The 13949-nt window shown below is 48.3% G+C and overlaps 1 protein-coding gene across 2 annotated transcripts in view; it reads right to left on the bottom strand.

Moving 5' to 3' along the window:
- CERS1 (ceramide synthase 1) overlaps positions 1 to 12601 on the bottom strand; it is a 103563-nt gene extending 90962 nt beyond the window's left edge. For both annotated transcript variants that reach the window (XR_003943732.1, XM_030217701.1), the window contains exon 1: positions 11913 to 12601. Coding sequence is in view for 1 of the 2 variants with exons in the window: in XM_030217701.1 (XP_030073561.1) it covers positions 11913 to 12125 (213 nt within the window). In the remaining variant the exon portion in view is untranslated. The remainder of the gene's footprint in view (positions 1 to 11912) is intronic.
- Positions 12602 to 13949: the final 1348 nt, after the last annotated feature.

The raw sequence follows: 13949 nt of genomic DNA, 5'->3' as shown, positions 1-13949 counted from the left end.
TTAAGAAGTTGTTAAAGACATTCCTCTTTGCTAAGACTTACCCCCCAACTTACCATGTTGATTGATGCATCCCTTGTACCTTACCCTGCCTAGTTCACGCTGTTAGTTTCTCCCCCCCTATTTGCTTCTTTTATGCTTGCCTAAGCTTTTAACTTTGTACTCTTATTTAATTCTCTGTAAGCCACATTGCGCCTGCATGAGTGGGAAAATGTGGGATATAAGTAACCCATAAATAAATAAATAAATATCAAAAGTGTCGTAAGCATCCCTGGACAGGAATTTGCGACACGCCTTCAGCTGCTTGACCACCTCCTGAAAAGGCTTGGCCTGCTCCAACGGGAGCTTATCGACCAAGTCCGTCAGCTGCCGCACATTGTTCCGCATGTGGATGCTCGTGTAGAGCTGGTACGACTGGATCTAGGACACGAGCATAGCAGAATGGTAGGCCTTCCTCCCAAAAGAGTCCAGAGTCCTAGACTCCCGCCCCGGGGGTGCCGAGGCGTAATCCCTAGTACTCCTGGCTCTCTTGAGAGCTGAATCCACAACTCCAGAGTCATGAAGCAACTGGGTCTTCATCAACTCTGGGTCCTCGTGGATCTGATACTGGGACTCAATCGAGTTACTTAATGGTTTCGTCCAGTTCGCCATCAATGTCTGTTTCAGGACATTATGCAGGGGAACAGTGGACGACTCCTTAGGTGGCGAAGGATAGTCCAGGACCTCGAACATCTCAGCCCTGGGCTCATCCTCAGTAACCACTAGGAAGGGAATGGCCGTAGACATTTCCCGGACAAATGAAGAGAAAGACAGACTCTCAGGGGGAGAAAGCTTTCTCTCTGGCGAAGGAGTAGGATCAGAAGGAAGACCACAAGACTCATCATCAGAGAAATATCTGGGGTCTTCCTCTGCCTCCCAAGAGGCCTCACCTTCAGTATCGGACACAAGTTCTCTAAACTTAAGTCCGAAGCCGAGCCAGTCTCGACGCCGAGGAACTAAGTCCTCTAAGGCGATGTCAAGAAGAAGACTCCCTTGCCGCCGGCGACGAAGCTCCCTCCAGCGACGTCGATGGGGAGTCAACTTGGGTGGCAGCGGAGGCCGATGCTGCAAGCGGTACCGGCGTCGCAGTCCTCACCACGAGCGGGGAGCCAACTGCCACATCTCTCGACAGTACTGACGGCGCAAGCACCGGCAGTACTGGAACAGATGGTCGCAGCAGCCCTTCCAGAATCCCTGGAAGAATGTCTCGGAGGCGCTCGTCTAGAGTGTCTGTCGAGCAAGGCAGTGGAGCTGGTACAGGCGACGAAGCCAGAATCTGCCTGGGGCGAGGAGGCGGTACCGGACTGTCCGGAGAAGAGCGCATCGACACTTCTTGTATGGAGGGTGTGCGGTCCTCCCGGTGTCGACGCTTCTTGGGTGCCGAATCCCTCGGTGCCCCAGAGCTCTCAGTACCTTGACGGGAAGATGACCAATGACGGTGCTTCTTCGTCTTCGCTCAAAGGACGTCACCGGTACCTCCCAGTACCAACGAGGAGGACGTGGAATCCACACGTCTCCTCGGGGCCGGGTCCGAAAGAGGTCGGTCCCGGGGGGTCTGTACCGCAGGAGCCCTCGAGGCAGGTGGAGACCCACTCGATGGCTCACTGCTACCAGCGTGGGAGGGTCTGTGGACAGCCATCGCCTGCACTCCTGACGTCGACGCAGTCTCCGATGCTGACATGGATACCGACGATGACCTCGCTACCGCTGGCGCCATCGAAGTACCGCACTGGGCTCCAAACAAAAGGTTCCACTGAGCCAATCTCGCCGCCTGGGTCCTCTTCTTCAGCTGAAAACACAAAGTGCAGGCGTTGGGGCGATGACCAGCCCCCTGACACTGAAGACACGAAACATGTCTATCAGTGAGCGAGATCATCCGGCTGCACCGCGTGCACTTCTTGAAGCCGCTGGTAGGCTTCGAGGACATGGGCGGAAAACTTGCACCGGCGAAATCAAAATTTGCGATGATGCCGAAAAAAGGCACCAAAACCAGGGAAAACCCGTACAGGCAGCCAAAATGGCCGCACATGACAATGAAAGGAAACTTACGTGGAACAAAACTAAGGAAATAGAGGAAAGTAAAAACGAGTGAACTCGCTCAGAAAACACTCCGAAGAATGGCGAAAAGCGGAGAAAAACGCTGCAAGGGTCTCCTGAGGTGCAGAGCCACCGAAAAACAGCCGTCCTGAGCCACAGAAAAAAAGAGACTGAGGAGTACGCTCGCGCTACGGGCAGGAAGACGGTCGCGCATGCACAGTACGTGCATGTGCGCACGAGGGCTAGCAAACTTTGTTGCTAGGAAGATCTCCGATCCTGGGGCTGCCATCGGACGTCACCCATCAGTGAGAACAAGCAGCCTGCTTGTCCTCGGAGAAATGGGTGTTTTATGGGCGTTCCCAAATTTATGTGTGTTGTTACAGAATATGGCCCAGTCCATGTAAATCTATGTGCAGGGATTTACACCACATAATTTCATTGGTGTAAATGGAGGAGCATAATATTAGGCGCTGGGATATCAACTGAGCGTATTCTACATACTGCGCCTAAATCTTACAGAATACACCTCGGTGGAAATGTTTTCTGTGCAGATTTTTTATGCGCCATATATAGAATCTGGCCCTTGGTGTCTAAGGGGAAAAACTCTTTACACGATTGGCCTAAAATCAGATCACCCTTGAAAAATGGGATTGCATGTAAGAACTTTTCTGTAGTCCAATGAGACTGAGAGGACTGGTTACTCTGCCAGCCTCAGACACTGGGTGTTTCATCTTCTGTGTGTCACGCTTCAGTAAGAACATACCCTGTCACTGCCACTGATCTCCAAACTATGAAGATGAGTCCAAACCAGAGCAGTGGATGTATCTGAGCCAAGAAATTTAACCTCTGGGCATAAAGCAGTGGCGTTCCTAGGGGGGGGGGGGTCGTAGGTGCGGTCCACCCCGGGTGCACGCCACTGGGGGGGGGGTGCCACGCACGCCTGTCCTCCGTTGTTCCATGCTTCTTCTCTGCCCCGGAACAGGTTACTTCCTGTTCCGGGGCAGAGAAGAAGCATGGAACAACGGAGGACAGGCGCGCGTGGCACCCCCCCAGCGGCATACACCCGGGGGGGGGGGGGCCTTTCGCTGGGGGGGGGTCTGCGCTGCACCCAGGGGGCGGGGTGCATCAGCGATCCGCCCCGGGTGTCAGCCCCCCTAGGAACGCCACTGGCATAAAGTATTGGTTTAGGACTGACAACATATTAGAAGTAGCCTTCAGCCACCTAAAATGTGATAAAGGAAGAGGTGAGAGAAAGATAATCAGGAGAAGGAAGGGGGAAGAAGGGATAAAGAGTAAGAAGGAAGAAGGGCAAATAAGAGGGAGAGGAGGGATGGAAGGGAACATAAACGCCAACGTTTTATACACAGAGGGGTAATTAGTTTAGCAACCACAGTGAAGGAATTTTCTCAGTACTGAAGGTTACTCAAGAACCCACTGAGTTGGATCCTATGGAAGGGAAAAAGAGAGAAAGACAGAAAGAGGGAAGGGAAAGGGAAGAGCAAGCAGGGGAGGAAAGGAGGGAGGAGAGAGAGCCAGAGAGAGGAAACTTAATGAGAAAAAAAGATAAAAGTGATAATTAGTCAGCTCTGAATAATTAATACCCACTCTGAGTTCCAAAGCAGAGTAGCTTGGAGGAAGCAGAGCATAAGTGCCCAGAGGCCCTCAGGGATGGCAGAGAATGACTGAGCCCTTGAGGCCTCCTCCAGCCCTGTCTTTCTGTCACTGCATGAAAGCGGAATTGAGTGCTTCAAATGTGCAGAGCAGAAATTGTTTCCCCTCCCAGCCCACTCTTATACCCCCATCTCTCTAGATGCCCATTCCTACACCCTCTATCCCAGCTGCACTCTCTTGTCCCATACACATTTCTAACCCTCATCCCTGTTGTTCTCTCTCTCTCAACCCAGATGCCCATTCCTACTGCCCTTTTCTAGTCAGGGCTGTTGTTGCCATGGCAATGCCAGGGTTGCCAGGGGCAGCTGTTAATGATTCCCTTCTCCTCCTGCCACTTGGTGATGTAAAGCTATCCACAGTATCCATAAATCTGCACCAGAGATAAAGGAGATGAGGTGGGAGGAAGGAGCGCATGGCTGAAATGCACTGAGAAGATGGAATTAAAATAATCTGAATGACTACTGAGTAAAGACTTTAATTAAGGAGATCTGCCAGGGAAACCAGCTCATCAATGATCTCCCTCCACCCCAGACTCCCATTTTTTTTCTGCTTAAGCTGGAAGCTGGGGGAGGGGGAATGTGGGCAGTAAATCCTGCCTCTCTCTTTCCCCATACACTCTTCATATTCACAGAAAAACAGCCTGCGTATAGAAAGGAACACTTGCCCTGTAGTTCTGGAAAAACCTCTCTCCTGCAACTTGGGTGCTGAACTGCTGATTTCTGCAACTTGACATCTTGCCTTTCTTAAACTGTCTCAATGTGAGAAACAGTACAAATATATAATATATACACACTCAACATATGACCCCGACACACCCAGCAAATGCTTCCTGGTATAGCTACACCTTTCCTTCTTTCCAGTCAAACTCCACATGGCACATTGTGCCTCAATGATCCGCCCAGCCCAAGGCACTTCCCAGGGGTTCTGCAACATGCCACATGTCCCTTACTATAAATGCCAGGTGCCAGACTGATAAGTCTTCCATTTCTCCACAGAGCAGGAAGAAGCTGTGCAAGCTTCCCTGTCCCTCCCACTCCTAGGGTAATTTAATCTCCATGCAGGGGTCCTATGGAAGATTTTAGTGGCATGGTTAGTTATCCAGTGGACTCCTATCACCAACTCATTTTACATAGGCCAGCACACAGTTTACAGTTGGTAGTGACTTTTAGACCCAGCAGACCCGAATAGGATGTGGTATTTTGCAGAGAAGATGGCTGCTGGTAGTTTAGTGGTTAGAGCAGTGGGCTGAGCCCTAGCATAGCTAGTATTCAAATCCCACAGATGCTCCTTGTGATCTTTGGTAAGTCACTTAACCCTTCATTGGCTTAGGTACAAACTTTGACTGGAAACCCTTTGGAGATAAGGAAATGCTTAGCATACTTGAATGTAACTCATTTCAAGCTACTACTGAAGGGCTAAATCCAAATAATAAATCAAAACTGGTAGCTGTTGCAGTATCTATAGTGATTACCAGTCTGAACTCAGTACCCATCCCTTTTCTGGCCTTGGTATTATTATTATTATTTTTTATTTATTTATTGCATTTGTATCCCACATTTTCCCACCTATTTGTGGGCTCAGTGTGGCTTACAATACATAGTATTAATGGAAGTACAATTTGTTACAACTCGATTGTGGTTACATTGTTATGCATTGAGTTTAAGACAGAGTCTACGTATCGTCAAGAGAATAGTACAATGGAACAAAACAATGGAATAAAGGAAGAACAACGGATACTGATAGGACTATAGAACAATAGCGCGAAAAACTTTCGGGTATAGCATTTTATCTGTAGATTAAGGTTTAAGTATGTTAAAATGAGAGTACAGATGAGAATGTGTTGATGTATTACTAACAGTGTGCGTAGATTTCATGTGTTTTGATCCTTTCGATAGATATTTTCAAAGAGATGAGTCTTCAATAGTTTGCGGAAGTCGGTCAGCTCGTTGGTCATCTTCAGGTTACGTGGAAGATTGTTCCAAAATTGTGTGCTCATATAAGAAAAGGTTGATGCGTGCATCACTTTGTATTTTATGCCTTTGCAATTTGGGAAGTGGAGGTTCAGGAAAGTTCAGGTTACTGCTTCTTTCAGGCTTCCAACACAGTCACTAGCACCAAGAGCCTTCATTCACCATGACAAGAGCTTTCTCCCACAACTGCTATCTCACCCATCAGCCAGGGGCCACACACCATAGCTCTCTCCAGAACCTGATAGGTGAGAAGGGGCCCCATATCATGTGGAGGAGTAGCCTAGTGGTTAGTGCAGCGGACTTTGATCCTGGGGAACTGAGTTTGATTCCCACTGTAGCTCCTTGTGACTCTGGCAAGTCACTTAATCCTCCATTGCCCCAAGTACAAATAAGTACCTGTATATACTATGTAAACCGCTTTGAATGTAGTTGCAAAAACCACAGAAAGGCAGTATATCAAGTCCCATTCCCAAGGCACATATCATCTTTCCCCCATGTGTACCCCTCTTTAGGGTTGCCACAAAACACCTAGCCACCTGCCTGGGGTTACTCCATGGCCACTTAGAGGGTCTATCCCCAGCATAGCTCAGGTCTACCTACACCTGATGCTTGTGCTCTACACTAGCACCCTCCTCCCTCCGACTGAGTCCCAACTGCCTCTGGGCTAGTCTCCTGCTCTCAAATTTTCCCCAGTGATTTCTAGGTTACTGGAGCCACACTCCTAGTGGCCCCACAGTTCCCAGAAAGCACACAGAACCAACAAACAAACCACCAGGATTCTTTATCAGTCCAGACAAAGAGGCAATAAACTGAAACTTATTGATTGTATTAAAAAATATTGAACAATGAACAAAAAGAAGTACAATCAGCAAACAATAACAGGTAGCTGACATATGAATCAATTATAACACTAACTAAACATTTGTTTTAATTTCTAAAAAGTACCTGGAAAGATCTGGACATATAATTCGGTATCAGGTGAGTTCCCATCCAGACAATTCCCACCCACCAATTCCCCCCCCCGAGACAATTCCCACAAGGGGGACAATTCCCACCAAGGACTTTTCCCCTCTTGGACATTTCCCACCCTCCTTTGCCATAGTTTCTTTCTTGTATTCAGTCCCATAAGTCCTGGCGGTGCTTTTTTTTTTTATGGTGTCTGGAAGAAGGAGGTTAGAACAGCATATGGATGTACACAGAGAACGTATAATAACGGAATAATTTTTCATAGGTAGAGTGGTAATTTGTTATAAATCATAATCAGTGTGTCATTTTGAGGAGCTGAATTAGGTTGACACCTAGTTTGGGGGGGTTGCCCCCCCCCCCCCACATGAACTGCAGTTTGTATTCATCTATTCATTTAGTGGAGGAGTGGCCTAGTGGTTAGGGTGGTGGACTTTGGTCCTGAGGAACTGAGTTTGATTCCCGGCAAAGGCAGCTCCTTGTGACTCTGGGCAAGTCACTTAACCCTCCATGGCCTACCGCATTGAGCCTGCCATGAGTGGGAAACACGGGGTACAAATGTAACAAAAAAATGTATTTATTTATTTACATATTTATGACATTTAGATCCTATATTAAACATGAATTAGGTTGAAACCTAGTTTGGGGTGGTGTGGGGGCATTGCCCTTGCCCCCCATATACAAATTGCATGTCTGGAAGGGGAAAGGGTTGTGTAAAAGATAATGTTGGGGGTGTGAGGGGGTACTGGCCCTCCAAATGATCTGGAAGAGAAAAGGCAGGAAGATTACTTGTCCTAGTGTGTTTTGTATTTTGTTGGGTTATGAGTGGGAATTGGTTCAGTGGGAATTGTCCTAGATGGGAATTGGTTAGTAGGAATTGACCTACAACCATATAATTCACCGAGCCTCAGCAAAGAGATCTGTCTCTCTTTCCTCCCTGGCTAAGACTGGAGCAAAAGTCAGTACTCTCCAAATGAAAAAGAGCTCCTGGGCAAATCAGAGCCCAGAACAAGAAAATTTCAAAAATATACTGCTTCTTGCTTCCTGTTTGTGTTAAATTAAAGAGAGAACATTCAATTTTTTTTCTGTAACAGCTTACAATAAAGAAACACCACCTGCTGGCCAAATAGGAGAAATATACTTCAAGACATAATGCAGGAAAATATCCAATAAATTTTACAGGCTTAAAACACACTGTTTCACCAGCAGGTATTGATACGGTATGCAACAAGTGCAGCTAGGATTGTAATAGCTTCCTGTTGGAAGTTGTCTTCGACTCCTCCAATAATGAGATGGCTTCATAAAGTGAGGTATGTCTGCAAAATGGAGAGGCTCGTAGTGGAGCGGCGTAACCAGATACATAGGTGGCACAGGATCTGGGAACCATTTATCATCCACGCATAATGTAAGCGGAGACGGAAGATGGAGTCTTGAAAGTTGGTTGGAGTATTTTGGCAGGGGGGAGGGGGGGATCTAGGGGGGGGGGGAGCCGGGGACTTGGAATTGTTAAAAAGTTTATAAACTATTGAAGTTATACTTTTTTTCCTTTGCAAGTTAGAACTGATGTACATAGGTGTACTTTATGTTGACCTGGAGCGTGCTGTAAGGTTCACGACGCTTCGTGTACTGTAATTTGTATCATATGTTTTAACTGATAATAAAGACTTCATGCAAATAATTTAAAAAAACACACTGTTTCTTCACAAGGGTGTTGAACATCTTCACTGATCCATGGGCTGCAGTCTTAAGTGAATAGGGCTGAGGGCTGGTGCAAGGATACTAGCCTTCAGCCTTGTACCCCTCAACTTTCAGGCCCCTAGCATGCCTCCCACCTGATAGTTAAACTCAACAATTATGGTCACCCCCAACACCAGCCCACCCTCTTTCCCAGAAAAGTATATGCTGATTGTTCCTTGACATTGTGTGGCTGTCAGAACCTACTGTTTTTCTTTGTGAGCAGCTGCTCTTTGCTGCCTACCTAGAAGCTGCCCCTCTCCCCCCCCCCCCCCCCCCCCCAGCTGTCCACTTAATTTGCCTAGCAGCAAAGCCAGCCCTGAAAGTGACATAAGATGGTCACAGCATTTGTGCACAGTGCATGAATTCAGCCACACAATTAAGATGGCATGGGGACACTGAGAGGCATGCATGTACCCTTAAAGAATGAGCTGGATTTTTCAAAATGTCAACTTACCTACTTCTTGGATCATTCTGTCTTATTTCTAGGCCTCTTTTTCTAGTTTGTGCTAATCTAACGTTTTGTGCAGTTTTTATCGTCACTGTACCCCTGAGCCCCCTTACAGCCTTACAAATCCTGCACCAGACTGCCTGCATTTATCAGAGCTCTTCCTAGACGTACGTATATACAGAGGAAGACAAGCATTTCAATAGTCCCATAAATTTTATATAGTGGGTGTATAAAACAATAAACACAAACAACCCAGCGCTAATCTTCAATTACTTATTCTTAAAGTATATATATATATATATATATATATAGTCTGCTATGTGGTAGAATTTAGCGGCACCGAAGTGATGTGGGTGCGCCAGTACGGGACCTTACCACGATGATTCATATCGGGGGTCCTGTTTACCTAATGTTCCTGTTTAAGAGATCATTTATTTATTAGGATTTATTTACCACCTTTTTGAAAGAATTCACTCAAGGCGGTGTACAGTAAGAATAAATCAAACATAAGCAATAGACAATTACAGCAGTAAAAATATTCAAATAACAATACAAAGTATGGCATAGCATACTACTTAAAATGTAAATGCTGTTTTATGAATTTTATATCAAAGATATTTAAGTGGTGCAAGTATGATTTGAAAAAAATTGGTATGTTTTGGCACTTGGACATACATAGAAGCCGATGATAATTTGAGCGAAGCACTAGGCAGTATTCCTAGTGTGAAAAGAGCCGCCTCCAAGGCTTCTGTCCTTGTGATTCTACCACATATCAGATTATATATATTAAGAATAAGTGATTGAAGATTAGTGCTGGGTTGTTTGTGTTTATGGAGGAAGACAGTCAGCGATGCATCAACTGGACTTTTCATGCTCGTTAAGATACAAAATACATATACGCACATTTTACTTATCCTTTGGTCATTATGGACTGTTACACCTTTCCAACTTTCTCTCTCTTCACTGGATCTCTGACCTCATACGTTTGTTACTCCATGTCCCTCTGTTTACCATCATTACATTGACTTGTATGTGTTGTCTTTGTGTGTACAGTCAGTGCTTTATTAGGGGAGCCCCCACCCCCATGAGCTGCAGAAATCCAGTGGACAGCCTGTGACAGGTTTAAAATGCAACACCCTCCTGAATATTTGGGCAACTCACAGACTGCTGCACCTCTTCAGATGAGAACTAGGTGAAAATCCCATAATAATGTGAGATGTTCTTTGAGGGGGGAAAGAAGGGCTCCATTCAGTCTTCTAGACTTGGCATCATCAGTCCAGGGCCGCCGAGAGACTGGGCTGGGCCTGGGACAAGGCCGCCCCTGGGCCCCGCCACACTGCCACCCCCCCCCAGGTTGTTGCCGCCCCCCCTGAGGGGGGCCTGGCACCACAGTCCCACCTGCCTCCTCCACTGGGCTGGGCCCCTTCCACCCGAACCCCCACCAGCAGAAGTGCTGTCTTCTGACTCCGGCGTGTGCGGCCCACACAGACGCGCTCCTCTCAGCTGATCTTCGCTGTACTCTGCAGGGCTTCTGTGCTTCTGACGTCCTGCAGACGCACCGAAGCCCTGCAGAGTACAGCGAAGATCAGCTGAGAGGAGTGCGTCTATGTGGGCCATGCACGCCGGAGTCAGAAGACAGCACTTCTGCTGGTGGGGGTTCGGGTGGAAGGGGCCCGGTGGCAGTGGTGGGTGGGACTGCGGCGCCGGGCCCCCCTTGGAGGCCCAGGCCCCGGGAATTTTGCCCCCCCCTGTCCCCCCCTCTCGGCGGCCCTGCATCAGTCACCTGCCTACCAGCAATTCTGCAGTACTTTCAGATACAGGGGAAGGAACTGAGATGATATTCATTACCTGTATGGGTGGGGGAGGAAACTCCCTAAGAATTTACCCAAATTTAGGAAAAGTGTTCATTTGTGCTACACTTTGGCACACCTTGGGGTCATAGGGTCTCAAAGCCTTGCAAACAGCTGCTGTCACACTAGACTCAAGGTGGGAGAATGGGGTTTCTTGGAATGTCAAATTAGGAAAGCATTGTTGCTTTTCTTGGAGTGTGAGTGTGTGTGAGACTTCCCAGTGAAGCACTAGGAATGCAGTGTCCAGATGAATAACTTCACCCCCCACAAAGTGTCAAGGATAGCAAATTTAAGGCAGGCAAAACCTTGTAAACTCTCCACCAAACCCCCTTTTACAGTTTGGACCTGACTGCCACAGTGCCTATTAGCTGGATACTGGCTTATTAAAGCAATGCCAGCTCAGAATTATCACATATATGCCTTTCTATAGCTCCTTTCAATCCTTGCTGGCTGTCTTTCTAAGTAACTGACCAAGCCTGACCACCTCCCACTCAGCTTCTAAAATCTCATAGGCTCAGCGCTTAAACGATCATGCCCATTACTGTGATTCTCTTGCAAATAATTTGACTAGGAGCAAAAGTCCATTAATTTGGTTCAAATAGTATGAAGGTCACCCAGACGAAGAAGGCAAATACTGGCGAAATTGCTATCTTGTCCTTAGTAACCAAGTGTCCTTAAAACACAACACTCTGGATTAAACTAACTGGTGCCTGTGGAACAGTTTGCCGGTTATGAAAGAGGCAGCTTTACAGGTACACGATACCCTCCTTGATCGCTAAATCCCCAGCCAGCCAAGCAAGATCGCATTTGGGAAATCAAGAAGCGGTAATTACATCTGGCGCTCTCCCTGCTGCTTATGGGGAGGGATGAGAGGAGCTGCAGTCAGCCCAGAATCGGCTTTAGCTGTTCCTTTTCCTGGGCAGCAAAATGACAAAAGCGAAGATGGCTACAGCAGGACTCAGCCTGGTTGGCAATAGCCAAGTGCCATCATATACTTAGCACATGAAAAGCGCCCCCCCCCCCCCCCCCCCCCCCCCCCAGTGTCTATCTCACTGCCACCCACCAAGAGGCATCTGACAGCCGCAGCATACAAACGAGGCTCACGCTTGACTCGGAGGGAGAAATGATACCATTAAATCTCCACACTATCCCCCTCCCAAAATTCACACACACAAACCCCCCAAATGACAAAGTACTGACCCGAAAGAGCCAAAGGGAGGTAGCGTGGCGCAGGAGGGTCCATCCGATGACACCGAGAAGAAACAGAAGGACTTCGATCCGGGTGAGAGAAGCATTTTCCTGCAGGGTCCTAAGAGCCAGGTCCCAGCCGCAATCCCTGCAGTCCCTCCAGGCCCCCAGCAAGCAGGACGTGCTCTTCATCAAGGCATCCGTGTAAGCAACGGGCACGGCCATAGCTAGGGAGTGAGGGAGGCTTTCCAGTTTCCCCCCTTCTCCCGCGTTAATGAAGCTGCTGCTGCTGCTGCTGCCTGAATCCTGTAGGTGCTGCTGCTCCTGTTCCACCCTCTCCCTGCCAGACTTTACAACAAACGGCTCAGCAGCATCTGCCAAAGGCGGCAGGCTCCTTCCCAGTGAAGAATCCCCAAGCTCAGCAGAAGCAACCTGTTCTTGTAGGGCTTCCCTGGAAGGGAGGAGGGGAATATGCAAGATCTCAAGTCACCACCACCCCGCTCTCCAATCCAACAGCTATGCAATGATGACAGGGGGTGGGGAAAAGCGAGGCTTCCAACCCCAAGTGGCGATAAGAGAGAGAGAGAGAGAGAAAGCAAGCAAGCAAGCAGGGGCAGCTCTGTTACCAGCTTGACACACGCTCTTGAAGCTGCATTCTGCACAAGCAAATACTACAAGGTGGAGCAGCCTTCTCAAACCCGGCCGTTCTTTCTTTTAATAAGGTTTGTTTCCCCCACTAAAATTATATAGTAACATAGTAGATGACGGCAAAAAAAGACCTGCACGGTCCATCCAGTCTGCCCAACAAGATAAACTCATATGTGCTACTTTTTGTGTATACCTTACCTTGATTTGTACCTGTCTTTTTCAGGGCACAGACCTACAAGTCCGCCCACCACTATCCCCGCCTCCCAACCACCAGCCCCACCTCCCACCACCGGCTCTGGCACAGACCGTATAAGTCTGCCCAGCACCATCCCCACCTCCCAACCACCAGTCCCGCCTCCCACCACTGGCTCTGGCACAGACCGTATAAGTCTGCCCAGCACCATCCCCGCCTCCCGCCACTGGCTCTGCCACCCAATCTCGGCTAAGCTCCTCGGCCAGCACGTCAGCTTTGCGGCGGAGTAGTGGTACCAGCTGGGGCCATTTCATGCCTGGCACTCCTGCCCAATGAATCCTCACTCCTCTTGTAGCCAAGCCTAAATGTGTGCCACCTGGTCTTGCCTCGGCTCTGCGCGCCGCCCACTTAATGAACGAGTGTCCAACAATCCACACGGTTGGAAACCCTGCAATATAGAATAATGTGTATATTACATGTCACCCGGAGGGCTCTGACTACCCAGTGACTTATCCCTTATGTATCCCCTGAAAGCGTCAGACTTCCATCTGCCTAATTTTTGAATGGATGTCGGTGGGAAGCCTAACGCTGCTGCGCATGTGGCGGCTCCTATCCTAAAGGAATGCATTCCAAAGCTCTTTGGGTCGCGTCCCGTCTTAAGCAAGCACTTGCGCAACACCGCGGAGAATTGGAATAGGGTCAATGGGGATCTATCTTTGTGTACTAGCAAAGCTTCGCAACCAGTCAGCCTCATTGCTAGATACTTTCTGACATTTTCTACAGGACACGTCTCTAAACCGTCTACCTGGGTTAAGGTGACTGACTGCCCCCTGCCCAGCTGGTCCGTCTTAGATCTGTGGATTACAATCCGTAATATATTATCTGATAACTTGACCACGTCTAGCAGGAGGCCCGCTCTATTGGCGTTTTTCTTGGATGTGGCTACCAATTCGCACACCCTCAATGCTCCGAAGAAGGCCAGTGTGAATGCTGCTCGGAAAAGCCGAGTCTCGAATTCTGATGTGCACACTGACTGCAGTGCACGCCAGATTTCCAATAGCAAGTCATGCGTGATTGGTAGTCTCCCATCGGGCCTAACGCCGCGTTCGCGCCGCCACCCTTCCAGCAACTTTTTGGCTAGAAACCTGTTTCTTGGGTCACCCCATCCCGCGATCTTTGAGAAGAATGAGAATGCGGTCAAGTGTCTG

This window comes from Microcaecilia unicolor, chromosome 11 (assembly GCF_901765095.1).
Source record: "Microcaecilia unicolor chromosome 11, aMicUni1.1, whole genome shotgun sequence".
In the NCBI taxonomy this organism is placed as follows: Eukaryota; Metazoa; Chordata; class Amphibia; order Gymnophiona; family Siphonopidae; genus Microcaecilia; species Microcaecilia unicolor.
Note: the sequence above shows the minus strand (reverse complement) of the source record. Positions and strands in the feature narration are given on the sequence as shown.